This window comes from Rhinolophus sinicus, linkage group LG01 (assembly GCF_036562045.2).
Source record: "Rhinolophus sinicus isolate RSC01 linkage group LG01, ASM3656204v1, whole genome shotgun sequence".
In the NCBI taxonomy this organism is placed as follows: domain Eukaryota; kingdom Metazoa; phylum Chordata; class Mammalia; order Chiroptera; family Rhinolophidae; genus Rhinolophus; species Rhinolophus sinicus.
The window spans coordinates 185,961,778-185,984,909 of NC_133751.1; the positions used below are offsets into that span (position 1 = coordinate 185,961,778).

Sequence of the window (23,132 nt, forward strand, 5' to 3'; positions counted from 1 at the left end):
AAACGGTACATACTACAGGAGAGATTATCAAAAGTCCATGATCAGAGGTACAGAGCTAATGTTGATTTTATTCGCTCAAATGAATCTTCTCTTCCAAATATTCCCATGTACCCTGTTTAGATCTTGCTAATAGCATTGATCATATCGAACATTTTATTGAGGTTACTTGTTGCTTGTTTTAGTCCCCATGACTAGGTTGTAAAATGTTTTGAGGTAATAGCTGTGCTTCATGAATCTTCATGTTTCTTTTGGTATCTAATGCAGTCCTTATTCTCTATAGTAAGTGCTAATAAATATTTCTGAATTGATATAAAGAAGAGAGAGAGTTCGTATCTGTGTTTGATTTTGAGAATGGAAATCACATCACAAAATGGGGCTACAGAAATTTTTATCACACTGTGAGCCATGCATTTGTGGGGCAGATTGCATTAGAAAGGAATACTGGAAATAAAGAGGCAAATAGAAAAACTAGGAGAGGAGGCTAGACTCAAAGTAAAGATTGTAGAACTGCTGGTTAGACCAGAAAAGAGTTAAGTAGGTACCCAACTACTGTAATAAAAGGAATGTTGTGAAAGGATATAGCAGAAGACTTGATGTGGTCTGAATGCGGGAGTGAAGGTTTGGAGTAACGAAAATGTATCTTTGACTTAAGACAGAACTAAGATGTCTAATTAGAAATATTTTCTTGATGATAAAAATGACTGAACTGGGAAGAATATGAAAAGTCAGGATAAATGACCTAAGAGACATCTATAATCAAACAGCTAAGAAACACATGGATATTGAACAACTTTTCATGTTCATTCCGGCAAAATTGAGCCCAATGTAATAGTTGACCTCAACTGAAAATCCCACTGAAATATCCTGCAAACAGAACTCTAAATGCATGTCCTTGTTCATCCTCTGACTATAAGGATTGCCATACTATTCTAGGTCAGGAGCTCAGAAATTTCATTTCTGACAAATGGGCAATCTGAATCTTAAAGCAAATGGATGTTCTATGTCATAGACTTAATTACACTTCTTCTGTAAAGCAAGACAAGATCAGTATTGTCTTGGAGAGATGTTGTATACCCTATTATCCGAAGTTCAGCCTGAATAAAGTATCACCAATATCCTCTTTTCTCTATTTCATCTTTGAGTCTATAAAATGATTTGAAAATGATAAATTTTTACCATGTTTCCCTGAAAATAAGACCTAGCCAGACAATCAGCTCTAATGCATCTTTTGGAACAAAAATTAATAGAAGACCCAGTCTTATTTTACTAGAAGACCGGGTCTTAGATAATATAATATAATATAATATAATATAATATAATATAATATAATACCGGGTCTTATATTAATTTTTGCTCCAAAAGACAGATTAGAGATGATTGTCTAGCTAGGTCTTATTTTCAGGGAAACATGGTTGTAAAAGATGTTCCTGTTTAAATTTTCTAATTCTAATCATTAAGTATTTTTTAAAAAAAAAGAAAAAAGAAACAGGACTTTTTCTCCAAGGAGAAAAATAACAGCAATAAAAACAAATATTACTTTTATATGCAATTTAAAAAATGAATCAGTTCATTGAATAATTTTTCTACTTGCCGCATGTTGTATTTTGCTATCCATTATCTTAAAGTCCAAATACATTTTTCTCTTTCTTTAAAAATTTGCTATTGCGTTTTTTTCTCATCAGCTTGAAAAATAGAGACTTCTGACTAAAACATTGAAAAGATTGGAATAAACCTACTCTCCTTAGAGCTCTACCAGAACATAAATGCTGACAAAGGGAAAACTGCCTTTTCTCAAAATAAGAATTTTCATTAACTTGCCCTAGGTCACAAAGCATGTAAAATATTTCCTTGAGGCAGTTCTCACCTAGTTCATTGTCTTGATTGCATTAAGAAAGGAAGCAGAGTTGAATTTGAAGCAAGTATAGCTGCCACTTTCAAATGGCACATTTTAGGAGGGGAAGTTTATTCAATCAGAATAGCAATGGTATCTGCCATCTGATTTAAGAAAAATGTAGTGCTGGAAATGCTTTGTGGATCACATTGATCTTGCATGGGTGATCTGAATGCAACATTGAAAACACTGCTCAAGAATTTGGCTGTTTTGGTGGCATAAGTTTCCTTTCTAGTAGGGTTTCGTTGTTTAAGGGTGCATTGTAGCTACCCTAACTGATAATTTAGCATTTTAGGATTACAATCGTCAGGTAAGATTTAATTTAATTATTTTAGTGTGAAAGACTAAAAACCTCCCAAATTATGTTTCATTTTTTAAAGTAAATTTAAAAAATATTGAGCATTTATTTAATTCTAACAAGAAATGCTTGAGTCTCCTGTGTCCCAAATGATGGTAAATTTCAACTTTGCACTATTTTCTCTGATGCAATTGGATGTGAAAAAACTATATATACAGAATACTTTTCTTCACCAGGTCTGTAGCAAAATGGAAATTACCAAATATGCTTTGTAGATAGTATTTTGGAAAATCTATTTGATTAAAATATTGAGGTGTTTATCTTATTTTGTTTTATAAAATTTTAAGACACTTCATTAATATAATGATTCCATTAAAACGATACTTCTCTTCCCATAGCTTTTCATCACCTTCTTGTCTACTGTAAGACCAGGTCATTTTTGCCTCTGTGTTTCATGTTGCATTTCAGAATTATCTAAGAAAAATAAAGCAGAAACCATAAAGTTCCCTGGTTTCTGTAGAGTTTTTACTTTTACAGCAAACTATAAACTCGAATAAAACATTTTTGAGAGGTGAAGGATCTCTACAAAAGATGGGAAAATGCAAGGGGAATTCCCCTAGCAAGGGGAATGAAAATGAATATGGTAACTTCTTGTTACCATATGAAGCAGAGGTGTCCACAATGTCCTGTCCTCAACAGCGCTTTGACAATATGGTGTGTTGAAGACTGAATGCAGAAGATAACCCAATTTCTCACAAGTCTACAAGGAGCAGTACAATTGTAATGGTTTTGACAAGATGCAAAACTGAACATTTCAAAGCTTGAAAAGCATTATCAATTCCCTCAATGCCATAATGATTGAATTCATTTTATTGATATTAAAGCAATTGGAAAATTTCAGGGGACAAATTCCCCAAGAAATTTCTTGCTCAAATTAATTTAAGATCAATAAAATATTATAACCTGACTTAATTAGTAAATGTTTGCTATATGGGCTACAAATAACAATATAAATACGCACAGAGTACTATGCTGGAAACTCCCAGAACCACCAGCAGCAAAACATTTAACTAGAATATGATAATATAAAGCTAGACTATGTTCACTTACTATATTTCTTCTGCTTAAATGTTTTTTCTTTCCTGTTTCCAGCTGGACCCTTAAAATTAGAAGCAAAATTTTCCAGTAGGTACTATTTCTGATCTGTGCTTTGCTTTTCCCTTCATAATATAGTATCCTTAACCTGTGATATCCTTCCACTGATAACCATCTTAATTTACTACACCTTCTCCCTTGACTAAATTTAAATGCTAAGTGGATGTTGTTCAAGCTCTAGAAACTTCATTTGAATAGGTTAAGTTGTCAGTCTAAACAAATTGTGGATTTGAGTACACAGGTTGAGGTAGGAATAACAAAAACAAAGAGGGGAAAATTCTCCTGGCATCATACACTGTACTGCTTACCAATCTTAGCCTAACCAGCTTGCAAATGCATTTCAGAAAAGGACCATATGAGTGACTGTGGATGGTTCAGCCACAATCTGTGGCCACTGGAAAAAAATCTTAAAACAAAAACTAAACATCCTTCAATGAGATTTTCCCATCTCAAGTATAACTTAAATGTAGGGACTCGAAGTTTTACTCATCTTTGTATCCCCCATTATGACTAAGCATAGTTTCACTGTCTATAGTAGGTGCAATACCAAATCTGTTGAATTTCAGTACCCATCAAAACTAAACTTTGTGAAATCATTTCTTATCTTAAATGCATTTATCCCCATAGACTAGCTTTACCTCAAATGCATTTTTCCTCATGAACTAAAACTTTCCTTGTTTTAACCAAGAAATCTTTAGGAAAAAACCTGTGGAAGAAAAAGCTGGTAGGTAAAGATTGACAGCTGCAGGGTTGGCCTGAGTGACCCTTTGAGATAAATTGGGAAAGATATGCCAATGCTGGCCTTTTTAATGAATGCTATGGTCAGGAAAACAAACAAAAACCCCCCAACAATCTGCTCTTTTAATTTCCTTTATCACCAGTTGATTACAGGAAATCGTTTCAGAGAAACCATTTACTCTCCAAATTAAGGAAGGAACTTTTCCTTTTGCTCCTGTTTTAATGAATTTATCTAAGGTATTTGTTTAGTAGACCACTTCGAACTGCACAGTGCTTTCCTTGTTGACGATTTTCCATCAACAGCAACAATTAGCACCGGTTTCCTAGGCAACCACTCTGTACCCTACTGAGAAAAACCTTTTCTTGACAGGAACTTTCTGTCTAAATTGTTGTTTTCTTTCTTTCACAAGTATGAGGTAGGCTTGTCGTTTCTTTTAACACAGCACTATTATGCCTGTTATTATTCAAAGTAGAAACATTTACTGGCTTTTATATTTTATACTGGCTATGCGGTTGAATTTATTGTCAATATCTCGTTTAACAACTGAAAGAAATCGACAAAAATATGTTGTCAGGCACATGCCAACTTGATTTTTTTTTTTTTTGTACATAGTATATAGTTGGTGAACCTTTGCATGTTCAAGTAATCACAGCTGGCCCTGATGAAAACCCAAAGAGTTCACTTTCAAAATCAAACTTCTGTGTATACTAGGAATGCCATATATGGGTCAGAAGCAAGTTGGAATTTTCAGGGCCACTGAGAAAGCTTCAACTCCATTGCTTTTGCTATAAATAATCTAAACAATATTGATAGATTAATGTAACAAAATAACTAAACTAAAAATATGTGCTAATAACCAGTCCTGAGACTCTTACTTAAAATTTCTGATGTGATGATGTGACCAGAAGAGCATAGCAGTGCTGTAGCATGAATCAGCATCATAGAAAAACCAGAGGGCTGCAATGGTTATAAATGCTGAATTGTATGGTACAACCATAAAATTTACTTTATCATTTTAGTTTAAATAATAAGTGGTACGAACCTGATATATTGTATTTTAGGCAGTGACCCACTATTCAGGCAAAGAAGTACTCACTGGGAAAAAGGACAGAATCATCTCAATGTATGACAAAAACTTTTATGTCTTTACCAACATTTTGTCAGTGAAATGATGATCATAGACTTAGATGGTAACAAAACAGCAAGTGATTAAAACATTACATAATTTCAATCAACACTTAATATATACTATTTAATTTAATTTGCACAACACATTGAATTATGAATATCACTTTCATTCCCCTTTACAGATGGGAATCTGTAGGTAAGAAAGGTTGTCACTAACTTGTGACTTGTAAGAGATAAAAGCAGAATTTGATTCCAGGTTTCTACACCAAAACCTACTATTATATAAAATATTTGTACGATGTTGATGTAAATCAAAATGATTTCCAAATGGGACAATGAGTTACCTTTGTCTATTATTTTGCTAGTTGATCCATCTGAAAAATATATTACTATGTTGATTGAATAATAGTGACAGGAAATAAAAGTGCCTAGTGTAACAACTTCTTTAATAACCTTGTATCACAGTATGTTTATTCATTACTTAAAGTGAAATGTAAGTAGCTTAGCATGAAATCTTTTGTGTATTATCAAATAGGTTTCTGTTGGTGAGCCCATGTCTCAATTCGTTTCTTATACATACTCACCTCCTGTATATATTTCCCCCAATATATTTCCCCAATACAAAGAAAAAATAATTTCAATTTATCTACTTGAGGACTGCTTTGATACTCTTTTCTGAATACTGACCCTATCTCTGTTGCCCAGAATAAGTTTTTAAGACAGACTTTTTATCTTTAGATGTTTACCCATATAGTGGTGATGTGTTATCACCTGTTCCCTGGGTTGTGTCTTGAAATCCTTTATTTTATAGCAGCCCAAAATTAATAACATTTTTTAGATATTATGAGACGAGTTATTTTAAAGAAGTTGCTTTTGATGTTTTCCTTCTACCTGATTTGTAGACAGCTCCCTTATCAGATTATTTCCAAGTTGTCATTCGCTTTACTTAGGTATGATGTGACTTTACAGCCATGTCATGAGATGATTTTGTATTGCTTATAGAAGCCATTTCATTACAATAATGACACTACTGATAAAATAATAAAAAATTAATATTCAAATACTAGTTATAAGTTTCTCACTGCAATGGGAAAACTACTGTTCATTAATTACATTGCAATCCTGCCATTTACAAAAAAGAGAATAATATACATATCATACACACTCTTAAACTAAGACAATTTTTACCATAAACCAAAAATGTCCACTTCCAGAAAACGTTAAATGTTCAAAAGAAAGATAATTGAGCCTTTCAAATTTTCAGTTCACAGTAAGAAGTATCATATTTTGAACTGTGAAGATCAGGGTTTACTTTCAATTATGTATAATGCATAATTTCCCAATTTATGTGTAATCTAGAGTCATCTTTCATCTTCTGAATAGGTAGGTCCTATTCATAATTTTACACATTGGAAGAGAAAAAAACAACAAAAAAGGGTAGAATGTAGGAAAAGGAATAAGGAAGTAGAAAAAAGTAAGCAATAAAAAATGCGAATGTAGTTTGATTTTTTTTTACCTTCAAAAGAATTTTTCATGTTGCTAATTGTCCCCAGGAGCAGATAGGGGTTATTACTAGTGAGAAGATAGTCCTGAATTGGGACTTGCTGGCAGGAATCTAGAGTGGATTGTAACCCAGGTCCTGCACAGCCAGGGAAGTAGGTATGAAGCCAGGAAATAAAGAACAAAGACAGTATTTACTTCCCTTTAGCTTTGTCTAGGACAAAACCAAAAAACAAAACTGTCCCTGGCATCAGCATAGATGATGGCAGATTAAGTATACTATCTGATGTTCATAATAATAATAATAGCCTATTTGGGCTGGACACTTAGTGCATATCACCGTTGCTCTTTTTTCAGAGTAGAAATACTAAGGTAGAAGAACCAGAAAAATGTATGACTGGGGAAAATAAAGACACCTTGATGAAGAACTATTTGAAGAACTTGTTTTTATTTGAGTTCCTTCTTGTGCCAGACTTGTTATGTAGTTATGTAATTGAGTCCCCCATCACAACCTGTGAGACAAGTACTATTATTACTTCCACTTTAAGGGTGAGGCATTGAAACCCCATGAATTTGAGTAAGTTTCTTAGGATGAAATAACTAGATAGTAGCAATGCTAGAGTTTGTACCCACATTTCTTTGAATTAAAGTCTATGTGTCTTCGTCTAATGCACATCACAAAGACAGTAATCTCCTAGGTAGGTAGAAAGATATGATGGGTAGATTGGTGGTTGGTTGGATGGATGGATGGATGGATGGATGCATTTAATAGCTATTTGTAGAATGAATGAAGAAATTACGTATATTATATAATCACACAAAAACATCTTATGTTTTCATTTTGATATGTCTGATTTTGTGACTATATTCCTTTGGCTTCTGTGTTTGTTTGGCACATTTACCATTAATTGTCCCTGAACTTTACCTAAACCCTGAGTAATTTTGTTCCTGTCCCAGGAGCCAGGCTCACCCAGGAGATCTGCTGATTAGACCTCCCTTGGGAGAATGTCACCTCTTCTTTGGGGAAGCCGTCATCTCTGTGCTGATGATTTCTCACTTCCTTAGAAGATTTTAAGTTGACTGGGCCAGTTGGAACTTCCGGAACAATCCTATACTCGTCTTTTTCTAAAGTTACTATGAAATTAATATTAAACACTGTGTTCTTTCCTATTTGAAAAGTTTTAGCAATATTATTCTTCCCAAAAATATTGAAGATACTATGTCATTAAGTTGACTCCCACACATCCTGTTTGATTATTCTAAAATAGCATTTCTTAAAATCTTTTAAATTCTTTTAAAGAAACAAATGGCTAATTTTTCATAAACTTGTTCAACTATGAAACTCAAACACATTTATCAATTAATTTTTTCTGAAACAACAAAACCAATACAATTGAAATGCCCTACTACGTCCCATCTAAAATAAATGATATTATTTTGCTGAAACTAAATTATCACTCACAAGAAATGTTGTGCTGACTGATGCATTTTATTTGAGTTGGACATGTCCGTACAGACTGGAGACAAGTAATTATTCAATTTCCCCTTCAGTTGTTCTATTTATAATATTTTGAAAGTCGGTTTGTACATTGTACCACATTGTCATTTGGCCTACATTTGTGTGAATGCATCTTTTACTGTATTAATTTCACCTCTGTTCTCTTCTAATTAGCCCACAACAGATGAGAGATAAACTAATTCTCTATGGTGTCAAATTATTCTAAATACAATCCCAAACAAAAAGCCTGAAATAATGAAGCATTACTTTGTTACAATTTGTTCACATAAACTAATAGATACTTTTACTATTTTTATTGGATTATTTTCCCCATTTAAAAAATTTAATTCATTTTAAGTACTCTCAGACCCTGGACAATTCATCAATAAGTACACAAGAATTTGGGACCCCTATGTAAGAAATACATTTCTAAAATGCATCAAAAGCTTAAACAGGAATACAATAAATGGTGAATTGGGGGTGGTTAAGTTAGTAAATACAGTAAAAAGCATGGATTATTTTTAAATTTGTATAAATATCATGCACAAAACCTTTCATGTTAATTTTTCCATCTTTTCAAAAAATTGTGTGAAGCATCCAATCTGGGTAAAGATCAATGAGAGGAGATTCAAGAATTACAACCAGGATAAGGAAAGAGTCCATGACTTGGGAAGCTTTACCCAGCAGGGAAGATAGGCATGTGTACCAGGACAGCTCCACGTAAGACGTACGAAGTGCCATTGGCCACACTAAATTTTGTGTAAGTGCCAACAGGGAAATGCAGGAATGATCCAGAAGACACATGGCTTCTATATGTGTCCCAGTTTCTGTAGTGCTTGCTCCACCTCTTCATTATACCCCATTTTCCGTAAAACACTGGGATACCAGAAGTCATAAAAATCACTATATTGATTTTTAAATGTCTGAATTTCATTGAGAATTAATATGTGAAAGTGAGACAAATGATCTATTACAATAGCTAACATGATCTACAAGATATATAGGCAGAGAGGAAGAGGGACGAAGGGAGGGATAGAGGGGAAAAGAGACTGACTCAAAATATAACCAGGAATAACAGTTCTGTACTTTAGATAGATGAGCAGATCTGAGTGGATATATTTCCTTTAGAAGCTTATAAAATTAAGATAAATTCTGTCCAAGTAGATTGCTCATCGGAAAGCCTGGTACTTAAGCACTACATCCTCTGTCAACCTGAATGGGGTGAGGAGGCTTAATCTAAATGAACCAGGTGAAAAACAGGCAGATCTCCCTTACCTGCTTGTGAATGGGCAAATTCCGATCAATTTTATCCATAATAACATTTGAATAACAATGAAATGTTTATTCTAAATCTTAAAAAAATTATGAGAACAAAAACCCACCCCATCCCCCATTATCCAGTACAACTTCTTTCTATTTGGGCTATAAGTGGTCTTATTTCCTAGTTCGGTAGATGTTTTTATATAAAGATAATGAAAGGTTAAATTCTGTAGAATTTATTTTTAGCCTAGAATATATTTTAATCTCAAAAGGCTTCTTTTATTTTTAGTTAGTATGTGGAATATCGTATCTTGGATATTTTTATGACTAGGTTGTATAAAATTAGCATTGATATGCTCTAATGGATGCCGTTGAAGGCCAAAAACTAGTTACTTGACACCTCACAGACTGATCATTATAATGATGAATCCCCTTCCCATTGTGAATGAAACTATTGTAATGACTGGGTGAATGTATGTCATATGGCCTTAAAGACCTTTAAAACCTCTGCTATCTAGAAAAGTAGTAGCTCTTTAGAAAGAGACCATTTGATTTATCATTTCCAGGTATTTCATTCAAACTTTATCTTTTCAGGTTTTTCTGAATTGGTCTTGTTTACATTGATCCTGGATAATGCTATTTAATCACAATTCACATTTTGAAGCATCTTCTTTAGGTTTTAAATCATGATATTTCTGCAAATCAGCATAGAAACATGTTTTAATGACACTTTTCTAGAAAACTAACAAAACTATGATACATATTTTAAGTTAAATCCAAAATGAATACTCTCCCCTTTCAAATTTTTTTACTAGTTACCAAAAAAAAAATTATAGTGTTTCTGTTTATGTAAATGGCTTTATTTTTATTTAAAATTTTTTAAATTTATTTCATTTTTCTTTTATTCTGTATTTATTTCACTTAGAATGTGATTCCTTTTATTTTTTCTTTTCACTTTTTTTAGTTACAATACATGTATTTCTATTTTGTCTGCAATTTTATCAATTCTATTTCGGGGGGAAGACAGAGAAAATGAAATTCTAATCGACTATATTGCTTGATTCCTTTTCCTCTTTGCTACCTGTTTTGGACTTCTCATAATTTTATTTTCATTCATTATTATGTATTACAGAGGAGGTGTCTGCAAGGATAGTTCAAGTAGTTACGGCTGAGGCTGTAGCGGTCCTGAAAGGTGAACAAGAGAAAGAAGCTCAGCATAAAGATCAGCCGGCAGCTCTTCCTTTAGGTAAATAAGAAAGAACCTCAGATCAGGGGCTGTAGCGGCTACCCCCTGATCACAGGATCATGTCTTCATGTTCAAAGATAGGCCATATCTCATATTTCATCCTTACGTATAACATTCATCAGATACCTCTGTTGGGATGCACTGGGTCCTATTTTCACTTTTCTCAACAGGGTCATTGTGGTGTTTGGGTAGGCTTTAGGGTGACAAGCTTGTAGTTTGACTTTGCCCCTGAATTGCCCCTAATTTTTCATTTCTTGACCACATCAGATAGTTATTATAAAAATAAAGCCAAGGCATTTTGATGTCATGGCCCCCAATGATAAGGAAAATGTACTAATGCTTTTATTAGAGGTGATTGTCTCTTTGTGGGTTTTGGTGAGTAATTGTCTATACTACAGTCTTGTTTGGGTCTCTCTGTACCAGCTATAGAAAACCTATAGCCAGAGCTTTGTTAGAATCATCAGTGACTTTGTATCCATATAAGGTACTGGTCTTCATTTGGTTCACTTAAAGACATTGAGATGACATTGCTCTCTCCCTTGGTCACAAGTCAAATGCCCTCCAGTGCCAAACAGGTAATGTAATGGTGCTTGCCAAAAAAGCCACTCTCAACCAAGAGTTTGCTGCCCATTCTGAGGATAGGTAAGTAGGTAGGTTGGTAAATGATAGATAGATGTAGTTGATGTGTATACATACAGAGTTACAAGAAAGGAAACTCTTAAGTTCAACGTATTTATTTATTACATAGGTACATAAAAGTTATCCACAGAAAGCTATGGTTTTTAAAACCTAAAGATAGTACATATCCTTTTTTCTCTCTTATAGTCTAATGTTCCTTAATATTGGATTTTCTGATCAGTACCCCCTCAATTGTCGATTAAAGTTAAGCAACAAAAAAACTCTGCTTTCCCAGAATAACTTAAAATATTCACATTATTTTCAATAAAATGTGTTTAGATTATCAAGGATTATTTTTCTCTTAAATCAGAGAGGAAAAAATTATCTAAAACATTAGCCTTTTGCCTGTTGTTCACTTCCATTCTTCGAAATAAAAGAAAACCCCACCTTTTTTTTTTTTTTTAAACAAAATATGCCATGTAGAAGTCCACAGTCTCAAGGAAGTCAAGAGTCTCCTGTTATCCCAAAGCTGCCTCTACTAACTGCCTTATAAAATAAAACTTCACATAATTTTTAAAATAGATTTTTATCCCTGGCCTTGACTGATAAATATTGAAATTCCTTACCTTCGTATGAGTGGTCATAAAGTATCTTGAAGAGGAAAACTTACAGTTAAGTGTGAATAAATTACATCTATTATATTAGAACCTTTTTGGTCCTTCTTCATGTATAATGCCAAGGTCAGAGGATGACTCAGCTCCCATTCGTACATAGTTTCTGTGTGAGGATTGCCTCAGGTTATGACAGCTTCATTTTTCTGAGAATACATACAGAAGATGGGTTTTGACATTAAACTCAGGGGGCAAAATATTTTTTAAAAAAATGTATTACCTAAAATAACTGTGAATGATTAAAGTAACATTTGTTTTCAGATCAAGATGTTGAAGAATATAGACAGTTCCAATATTTTTTTCAGTCCATCAGGCCAAGTCTAAACTAAAATGCTTGCCTGTGTGTATTTGAGCACCATAGATTGGGGCCAGAATAAAATATTTTATTAATTGAACAAGCAAACACAAATTAATGAGATTAATGATGGAATTTTTACCAGTATCTTTAATCCATTTTTATGGCAAAGAAAAAGTGGTGTTTTAAATATTAAATGCTCTTCTTTCTTTTTAGGTTTTCAAAAATATGTGAATCAGGTAATAGAGCTAAAAATAAGTCAAGTGCAACTTACTCTTGAATCTTTCCCTGAATTTCATAGGGAGGCCTTTTTACAGATGGCAAAACTGCCTACACATCTACTAGCCTAATAGGAATACTTGTCATATCTCATGTTTCCTTTGTTTGATCTTTAGCGCCTGAAGAGACAGCTAATCTGCCTCCTTCTCCACCCCCATCACCAGCCTCAGAACAGACTGTCCCAGTGGAAGAAGGTAAGGCCTGTTGGACTATTTGAGGTTTGTCTTCTGGTAAAGGGTAAATAAACATCGATCCATAAACACTGGACTTCAGTATGGGTTAGTATGTGACCCAGCTTGGGAGCTGTCTGTTTCAAATAGTCAAGAAGAAACAAAGACTTCAAGTAAATGTCTAATCATTTATCTATATAAAATCAGAAGTAGAAGAATATGGTAAACAAAAGGAAAAATCTGCTTGATAAAGGAAAAGATAACTTTGTGTTTAAATTGCTAGAATAACTACAGAGAACCAGTTTATTTAATGTAGAATGTTTTGACAGAGACGATACAATTCTATTTGATAAGTGACTAAACAAAAATAAATTATTGATGAAATCAACACTTCAGAAGTGTTATCAGGAATTGTCTCTATTTTGTTGAACATCATATTGCCAGGCCTTCCCCAGGACCTGGTCTGTTGCACACTATCAAGAAATACTAATGAATAAATGAAGAAGTCAATGAATGAATCCGATATTGAGAGCAATGAACTGGAAGCTGAGTCCATGGCTTCTTTCCTACTGAGACCTGTTGTTGTTCATGAATCTATTTATGCATTTACTCAATATGCAAAGCCCTGTCAGCTTTTCAGTTCTCCTGGATAAAACAGAAGGATCCCTTTGAAGATTATTCATTCAGAATCTGAGATGAATGGTGCTATTTAAAAGCAAACTATTATTGGTTTTCTGACTTAGATCAGTTAACTTTTGTGTATTGTTTGAGTTACAGGAGAAGGTATAGGACAGCTATGGCTCATTTGTTATTTTAATATAATTTAGTTTTCATCTACTGAAACCAGAATTTTAATACTAGTCCATTTTATTCATTTATTTCCTCATTTTTTCCTTTTGCTTTCCATTTTAGAGATCATTTTGTTGTGTTAAAAATTGAATAACATCACAAAACTCACTGTCTTTTTATAATTTGTAATTAGGTTCATTTAAAATATTCTTTGATTTCCTAGATACAGATTTTCCTAAACTACTGAACTATAAATGATAAATATAATTTATTTTTGTCACAGATTTATAAACCAAATTTTTTTAGTGATTTTTTTTTAATTGAGGCCTTTTTCTTTTTAATTTTCTTCAACTTTACTGCCTGAAATAACATTAAACAAACTAAATTATTCTGGTAAATACAAGAAAATTTGGGGACTATGATCAGTGCGTATAATCAGTCTCATAACAGCCACTGATTATTAGTTAATTCCCTGAAAAATGTGATTTAATCTTTTGATTCATAGATTTGAGCAATTCTTTTTGCCCTACATTCATCCATTCATTTGGCACATATTTATGGTGCACCTACAATGTACACAATACTCTTCAAATTCTAGGTGTATATTAGTGAATAAAGTATACATGACCCCTGTTTGTAAGGAGCACACAGTCTAGTGGCGAACAGAAATCCAATAAATAAGATTACACGTACTTTCTAATTGGATTAGCACTAGACGGGAAGAGAATATGGAGCTTTAAGTTAGAACAAGGGAAATCTTATTTTATTAGGTGGTGAGGGGACAGTTAAGAAGCTGAGCATAGAAGCATGAGGAAGTGTTGGCCAAGCAAAGATGGCGAAAAGGAACATTTGGGGCAGAGGGGTCAGGATCTGCAAAGGCACCCAGATGGGCAAGTGCATGTACTGTTCTAGGAACAAAAGGAGCCTCATGGCTAATGGGTCATGAGAAAGGGGTAGAGCAGTGAAAAATTTGAGAATAAGTAGCAGCCAGCTGGATTCAAGGCCTGGATTTCACTCCAAATACAGTGGAAAGACTTCCATGACAGCTATAATTCCCTCAGGTAATTGAAGATGTTTCTAAGCCCCTACTTAAAGCCTTTGAAGTGTCAGAGAATCCTCTTCACCCATAGAGGGGTGTGATGTTGACTCCAAAGTCAACCAGAGGTCAAGTAATTCATTTACTCTTCCTACCCTTACAGGGGAGTTGGAGCAGAAAGGGCGCTAGGGTCCTCCAAAATGCAGGGTGATGTAATGGATATAACGAAAATACAAATGAAATATAGAATCACTTTGACATTTTGGTAACTTAAGTGTCAATTTCCAGAGTAACCTTCCTTGATATTTTCGGATTGCTTTCCCAAAGCTGTTTCAGTACATTCAAAGAAAATGTCAACTTACTACTTTCTGTTGAAAGCAATTCGAAAATACTTTATTCTTCACATTTTTCAAACCAAACTTGTATTTTTATTGATTTTTTTCAAAAAAAAGCATTGAACTATACAAAGACCTAATGATTTCCTTTTAAAAGAATAACCATTTTTTGAGTTATATAAAAAATTATGTATTTTATAAAGTCTACCTCATTTATTTAAAAGGTCAAATAATATCCTTACCTAAATATGTGAAAGTACACAGTCTAGACAATAAAACCATCCCCTCTCTTTTATTTTAAACCACTTTTAATGACTTTTTAAAAGTTCATTGTATCAGAAAATAAATTAATGACATTTACTTGATAGGATGCAGCTTTTCAGTTTTTTGAAAACAATTGGTTTATAAAGTCCCAGCCAAAATTCCATTAATGTACTGCTCATACCAGGTCCCTTGGAAAGGGAACAGGTGGGTTTTTTTCATCCAAAGATTTTTTTTACCCTCCACGATCCACCCTCAAACCAGCTGTAATCTAAAAGCACAGTGACTGCCACAGCCTAGTCCTTTTGTACAAATGTAAAAGCTCTTGGATTAAATTGAGTGGTTCAATGATTTTGAGGATATGCTTAGTTTGTATTAAATATGGGACATTTTAGAAGCTTTTTTTTCCCCCAGAGTGGATGTTTGAAAGCTTCCACTAAAAATAATTTAAGATGTTAATTATATCATTTATGAATATTCTTCCATTATAATCCATATAATATTAACAATCCCTTGAATATGTGCTTATTCTGAGAAACACTTAAAGGGATTTTGATGACAAAATTAAACAAGTAGCACAGTTGGAAAGGAAACCTCAGTACAGTAAACTAATATTGTACTAGTTGTGATGTTTTCAAATTAATCTCCTTTTTCTTTTTGACCTAATCATAATAGTTGTCATTTGGACTGAATGGGTAGAATTTGGAAGCCCATGCAAGAATAAAGGAATTATCAGAAAAAAGAACCAGGACTCTTTCTGCCCTCTTAGGCTTCTTCCAGAATTCTAGGGTTGTGTGGTGTTTTCCTGTGTCGATGATGTGGAAACATTATAATTGCTAATCTGAAAGCAGTTTTCCCTCCATATCATTCGGGGGCAGCAAATCCAGTTGGCAATCCCAGGAATCCTCAGTCAAAATCCTGTAGAATGGGAAGGGTTTAGAGGTGTTGGAGAACAATGTACGTGGAGCCAGCCTCCTTCAGCCATTGGCTTCGAGGCAGAAGATGTGATGCCAGGACAGACGACAATCACTGAGTCACAGATCCCTCATGAGAGTCAATCTCTCAGGAAAGTTACTACTCATTTATTCCAAAAGGGGCTGACATATCACGTTTGGGTTTCGCGTGGCAAACCTTACTCTAACCCAACATAAATTTTCAAATGCTTTTTTAAAAACAAGTTTGTGTGAAAGCAAATTAGGAAACATGTATTCCTCCACTGAAATCAGGTAAGCTTCACTTTTGAAGTTTATCATTATGAAAAAGAGCTCTGTAAAACTCCAAGGTTCATAAGGCTAAAGGCTACCCTGTTCTTTCACATATCACATTATTAAATGAAATGAAGTATTTTGTGGCAAAAGAAGTATCCCCAAAAGCGTGTGAACTTATATTAAAAGAAGGCATTCAATCCTGACCTTAAACATCAAAATTAACTGTGATGAAATGAATTTACTTTTTCATAAGTCTCTCAAATCTAGCTTTGATGTGTCAAATGAAAAGAAAGCAGAGGTACATGACACTGCCTGAGTATGTTGAAAGATGCTAACCTGTGGAGTCCAACACTGAGCTTAGCACTTTCTCAGGTATCTTCTCATTTAATCCTCCCAGCAACCCACGGAGAGAGATGGTATTCACTTCTCCTTCTTGCCCAGGAAGTCATGGCTCGTTTATGGCTTATCCAGAATTCAAATCCAAATCTACGTCCCTGCAACCATAGTCCCACTGCATCCCTAAAGCTGTCTCTTTCTGATCTAGGTTCTTAGTGTGGGACTACAAAAGTGAAGTGATATTCTCATGAGAGTTTTGTTTTTGTTACAAGCTACTGGACTAGTTTCCTTCTTTTCAAATCACTCCCAAATAAATAATTCATTTATTTTTGATTATCCTGTATCCCACCTCCATCAGGTATGAACCAAGAGCACCTGATGCACGTAATTCTATAGTAAATGAGGACCTACTGTCTTTTGTCATTATCATTAGGACCAAGTGCACTGTTTGAATGTAGCTGGCCGTGGTCCTCTAAGCATCACTGCCCCAGCACATCTCTGGGACGCGTACAGCAGATGGATTTCAGGTTCTCGTGTCTTAAACAGAGACTTAGAATACATACAGCTCACAGTACCAAGAGAGGCCTGGACTTTGCCAGACGTTCTTTCTGAAGTTGCCTGGCTCAGGTCCAGACAAACACTACAGAGAAACTACTTTCCCATTGCAGCCCTTAAAGGTGTCGTTGCTCTTGTTCTCTGATTAGAGTCAACGTTTTCAGAATACAAAACACTGTTTCTTTGAAATGTTAGAGATCTGAAGCAAGACTCTGGGTTGTTTGCACATTTTGGCACTTTCAAAGAGAGCAACAGCAACAAGAAAGGGGAGGTCAAAATCTTCAAAAGGTTAAAACATCCAAGGAGTAGTGGCTTTCGACTACCAGCTCTCAGCTGTAAATATTTTAGTTTTGTACTATGGTCGGCTGTACTTCCCAGAAAATAAATGTTGAAAAGCAGAAAGGTGAATACGCCATTTTCATTTGTTGATTGTTCTTACCATCTGTTGAACAGATTAGAAGTTTCAGAGGTAACTTGCATGCGTGGGAAGTTTGTAGCCTCGGAGAGTCACTGGAGGATATATGAATGGCTGGGACACGTGACAAGCCCAGGATTTATGATTCAGCCAGTGTTGTAGGCCAAATTTCAGCCATTTATCCACTCAGCTGAGAAATCGTGCCGAGTTGAACTAAGAATATCAAATATAATTTTAGGCTTCTGGCATCTCATGATATTATAAGCATCGTGGCTGAGAAAGTTCTGAGTATGCATCCAGAAACGACTTCCATGGAACAATCAGTAAATAATGTGCTCAAAAGGTTAAAAGTATTCTTTCTACCAAGTGTTATTTTAGTATTCTTATGATTTTAGACTGATTTCTAGTTGTCAGCCCTTGGTTGCTGAAAATAAGTTACTGCCTTAAAATATAGTGCATTTTCAAATAAATGTGATAATTCTGTCTGCTTAAACTTTGAAAGGAATAAAAACTATACAGACATTCTTATTGGGAATTATGAAATTTTAAAATTATTCTCTATATAAGTAAATAAAATTATTCTCTATATAAGTATTCTCTCTATATATAAGACTTGCAAACTTAGTAATCTGACACATAGGCCTGAGAGGTAATGTCTGTACCATATCAGAAGCCAAATATTGTTCGTTGTCATCATCCTTGAAATTCATTCAAATATACAAGCATCCAAATGGGAAGCAGACTGATCTACCATTGTGGATCTAAGGAAATGTATTTAAATAATGCTGATTTCTAAGCCAAGACACAGGAAAGGACAGAAATGAGAGCAGTTCCTTTAGCATTTCAGTGAGAAATATGTAATGAGGGGGTTGAAATACAAAAACAGCCAAGAGTCAGTAAATGAAACTGCATAAAGTCTTGATGAATCCTAAGTCAACTAGGTAGAAATTGTCAGCTACATGAGCTCTGAGAAGGGAAGCAAAACAGAAAGAAACAATTTTATATTACTAGGGACGTTCTTAAAACCATATACTTTCAGTTTCATGCAAATAAGAACCACTGTTTAAAAGGATGTCCCTAGCCTAAGAGTTAGCCTCCAAAGAGAGCTATGCTGACTGTGTGTTTCTTAGCAAGGTAGGAAAGAAAAATAATGCATTGTAGATTTTTCTTAAGATTGAAATTAAACATTACTTTCTGGTTAAAGTTGTTAACTAAAAATTCAGTTAACCATAACGCTAACTATGTGAGCATCCTAGATAATTAAGGCTCTGCTTCCAACCGGGCTATTTTCCCCCATAATCATACAGATATCAGATCTTAACAGCTTTCTTGTTTTTGTTTTTTTTTAACTTATAAATATATTGATATAAGCATGAGAAGAATTAATCTACTTGAATTTCTTCCAAATAATGCATTTGTTTTGTAATGCTTTGTTTCTATGCCAGTGTTCCCGTGATTATTCTAACTTGTTGGAGGGGAATGGGTAGTTTGATTCATTTAGATCGATGGCAAGGTTACTTAAGGGATAGTTTCAAGTCAGTGGCTACTGAAGCATGAAACATGCACTGTCTCCCATCCTTCATCAGCTTGGTCTTGCTAATGCTGCATCCTGCTGTACTTCTTCTGTGGCCCTCTGTGTCCTCGTGCAGGTGTTGTCTCCTCTGTCTGATCTTGTGTCTGTCTTGTCCAGTTCTCCCTGCAATTTCTTCCTGTGTGTCTGTTTGTAGATGAAGGGGCTGAGGATCAAGTGGGTCCTCTACACAGGTTCCCCAGCCACGAAACGGCCACCAGCGGGGAGAGGCGTAGACTCCTAGCCCCCTCCATCTCGGTGTCTGTGCCTGATGATGACCCTTCCAATTCCGATGAGGAGTATTATGAGCATCCTTTGTTCCGCTCACAATGGACTACCTGTAATGTGCTCCCCAGTGTCCCAGCACAGAGTGCAGAGGCCCACTTAGGCCAGGACAAAGGTGAACCAAGCATGGTCCCCTTTTGCTCCTCCTCCCCAGCCTGCGGCTTGGACCACATGCATCATACTAAGTGTACCTTCATGTATGGGGTGAGAGGGACAGCAGCCTGTTTTTTCCATATGAAAATGGAGTCCCTATCTAGCTTATATCCATCCAAATGCCTTAGCAGTTTATATAATAAAGAAGCCTTAGTTGAAACACGTTGAGAACTTCCTTTTTCTGTATAGTTACTTCTGAAAAGAAAGCAAAACAAAAGTGGGGAGGATGTGTGAAGGGGGAAGAAGCAAAAAAAGTTTAATCAAAGTACGATTCCTTTCTGCTCCCTGCAAATTAATCAGTTGCGGAAGAATAAATTATCTTACCCAAACCAAAGAAGATGACCCTGAATGTCATTTCTTCTTCCTTGGATATATATATCCCTAGGGCCAGACATAAGTAGAATTCACCTTCTTTTCAGTGCTATGTTAATATGATAGGTCTTTAAAAGAGAAAAATTGAAGAATCAGTTTAAGGCAGAATAAATGTACTTCTCCAAATCATTTAATTGTTCACAGACACTCCAGAGGTTCCTCCAGGTGACTAAATCTGGGCCCACATTAGTAGAACGGGGCTAACATCATTCCAGACTTTTAATGATGGGAGACCCTAAGGTATAATTGGCTACAGTGAGGATCAAAGAAGTGAGTGGTGGGCTGCAATTTATCTCACTCTAACTAGGTAGTTTTGAAAAGAAAAAAAAAAATTGGAGCTAAACAATTTTTTGCTTAGATGAAGAGATTATTTTCAATAGGCAAACATAACTTACTTAAGAGTTTATTTTATATGGGACAGTACTTATTGTAAGGTTAGATAGTTCCAAGGCAATGGAGATAAACCTCACCCACTATGTTCATGATAATCAACTTCTTTCCGGGTCTTTTGGAAAACAAAGAGCACCAATGACTCACACTAAGATAGAGAAATATAACCTATATTGAGTGCAGCAGTGTGAGCTTGAAACAATTAAGAAAAATGTGAAATTTTGAATAAGGAACAGGTATAGTGGAAATAAACATGATTTATACAAAATGAGAAAATGGAAGACTGAAAAGTGACATGGATTTGGAAAACATGTAAATTCACTTGATTAGACTTCATCCAATAAGGTGACATTAATAAAGCAGCTATATTAAAAGTCTCTTAGCTGTAATCAAAATCTAATTCTATGGCATTATAAAAATTGCCTTATAAATTAGAATCAGCATTTTAAAAATGTTACTTACATAACTAAATTACAAAAATGAAAGTGTCTGAGTGCTAATGTGAGGAAATAGACGAAGTAGTTCTCTTGCGCCTCACCATCCCCAAGCGTTTTAATATTCTCAAAAAAAAAAATCCTTTTCTTTTTATCTGTAGTCTTTCTCACAAGGCCATTTAAACAATGTACAATTTTTCACAGGAATTTTATAAGAATCTTCCCTTTGCAGGGCTATAAGATAGTTTATATTCCCTCTAGTTTCTTAAGTAATAAAATCAGATTTATTTTACTGGCATTTGAAGTGTAAATGAGAAACAAATGAACAAGATAATTCATGGCCTTCACAAGTTTTTTTTTTTTACATTTTAATTGTTAACATTTTTTGCATGTGATATATATCTTTTGCAGGGATATTTTGGCAGTTTAGTTGCCACTCTGTTATTTTTCCTTGGTGGTTTGTTTTGAATTGCATAAATGAGACTTTATAGATAATATGCACATTTTCTTTCTTAGTCAGTGTCAAGGAGAATCCTAGATGAACTATAGTACCCATATTTCAGAGGTTTTAGTAATATAATAGTTGTGTTCCAGAGGTAGACTTTTCTAAATAGGTTGAAATTTTACCTGAAACTTGTTTTTCAAAATATTTTATTTACTCCTTGAAAGCTTCAAAAGTTTATATATTCTCTCATGTCCTATAATTCAGTGAAAGTAAAATGAATTAGGTATCACCTTTGAAATACTAAATAAATGCTATTTTAAATAGTTTTGATGGACTTCATGATAAAATTGTAAAGGTAATTGATTGGATTTTATTTTGAGGCTAAGATTTTTTAAATCCCAGAGTTCTTTAGTGAAGTCTGCATGTTTTAAATAAAGTAATCAGAAATTCATATGTGGGGACTTCTTGCATTGGAGAAAACAGCACATGTCTAACAAATTCAAAAGTTTTTTTCAGTACATCAATGCATCTATCTTTTCGCAACCATCTGTTATCCGGCAGCACCATCTCTTGCTTCCAGCCAGCTTTCCACATGTGTGCAACTTACTGCCATTTCCACTAAGTGGTAATAGAGCAATAAAACCCTTTCAGCTCTCAAATTTTAAAACAGCCTTTTAATGAGATTTTAAAAGGCATCATTATTAGCAGATTTTACGTAATTTTCCAAGCACTAACGAATGTACATTGCATTAGAATATTAATTTGCTCATCCAAATGGTGAAAGAGGTTCTTGTGAGGTCAATATCATGGAGCTGAAAGTGTTCCTTGAATAATATTTCTGTTGTTTTTGTGCATTGTTCTGTGGTCATGATGTCAACATCTTTTTCATCCCTAAGAAGAAGAAACGCTAGAGGGTCCAATGGCTGAGGAAGAGAAACCTGTCACTCTTCCTGAGAAAGAGTGTGGGGCTGCCAAGGCCTCAGACCAACCTAAGGGCCCCAGTGAGGGCCAAGAGGAGTCTAGTGCGGAGGTCCAAGTAGTACCCGAAGACAGTGCCCCAGCAGGGGCCCCGCAGGAGAAAAGTGTAAAAGAGGTCACCGAGGTGTCTGCAGAAGTAAAAACCCCTTCCTCTGCCAGGGAAGGTGTGTCTTTCTTAGGATTTGCATGCATTTTGTTGCAAATGATCTCTCCAGCAGCTTACCAACCTGACTGATGCCTTCCCAATGCTGTGCCATTGCTGGGTCTTGTCATGATCCTAAGACCACTGTTTTAGGCTCAATGAACAGAGTGTGGCTTGCACAGGTGCTGTGTGGCAGCTTGGTTTTCCCAGGCTGCAGCTGATTCTTTGTTTTACTTTGCCATGATACAATACGCTTTGCAGCCAGGCTGATGATGCTATGTGAGCTACCCCCACCCATCTCAAATGTTTGCCAGTCACATTGCTAATACATGTGTATTTTTATTTTTGTTTTTATTTTGGGGACAGCAATTCATATGCTTTTATTTCAAACTGTAGAGTTGGATTTGGGCACAAAGGGGCTTAAATGGTAGAATCCTTTTTGTTTGCAACCGCAATACGCTATATGTTTTATGCTTCAATGAATACTGGTTTGGTTACCTTAAAAGCTCCTGCTGATGCTTCTCATGTCATTTCCTCTCCATGGCAGCCAACCAATCCATTTGATCATCCCCATCTCTCTTGAGTTTTTATTCATCTAATCTTTCTTAGAAGTTCATGAAGTATTTCTTTTCTATTGTTACAACAGGACACACAAGTATATAAGGTAATGATGATCCATA

At 34.9% G+C, this 23,132-nt stretch overlaps 1 protein-coding gene across 50 annotated transcripts in view; it reads left to right on the forward strand.

Annotated features, from left to right (window-relative positions):
- MAP2 (microtubule associated protein 2) overlaps positions 1-23,132 on the forward strand; it is a 261,099-nt gene that overhangs the window by 198,225 nt on the left and 39,742 nt on the right. For 24 of the 50 annotated variants that reach the window (XM_074312390.1, XM_074312447.1, XM_074312481.1 and 21 more), the window contains 2 exons: positions 10,602-10,715; positions 12,695-12,772. In XM_074312390.1, coding sequence (XP_074168491.1) covers positions 10,602-10,715; positions 12,695-12,772 — 192 coding nt within the window. Of the gene's footprint in view, positions 1-10,601; positions 10,716-12,694; positions 12,773-19,410; positions 19,654-22,228; positions 22,475-23,132 lie in introns of all 50 variants that reach the window. The other 26 variants (XM_074312293.1, XM_074312259.1, XM_074312340.1 and 23 more) reach the window with 3 other exon arrangements.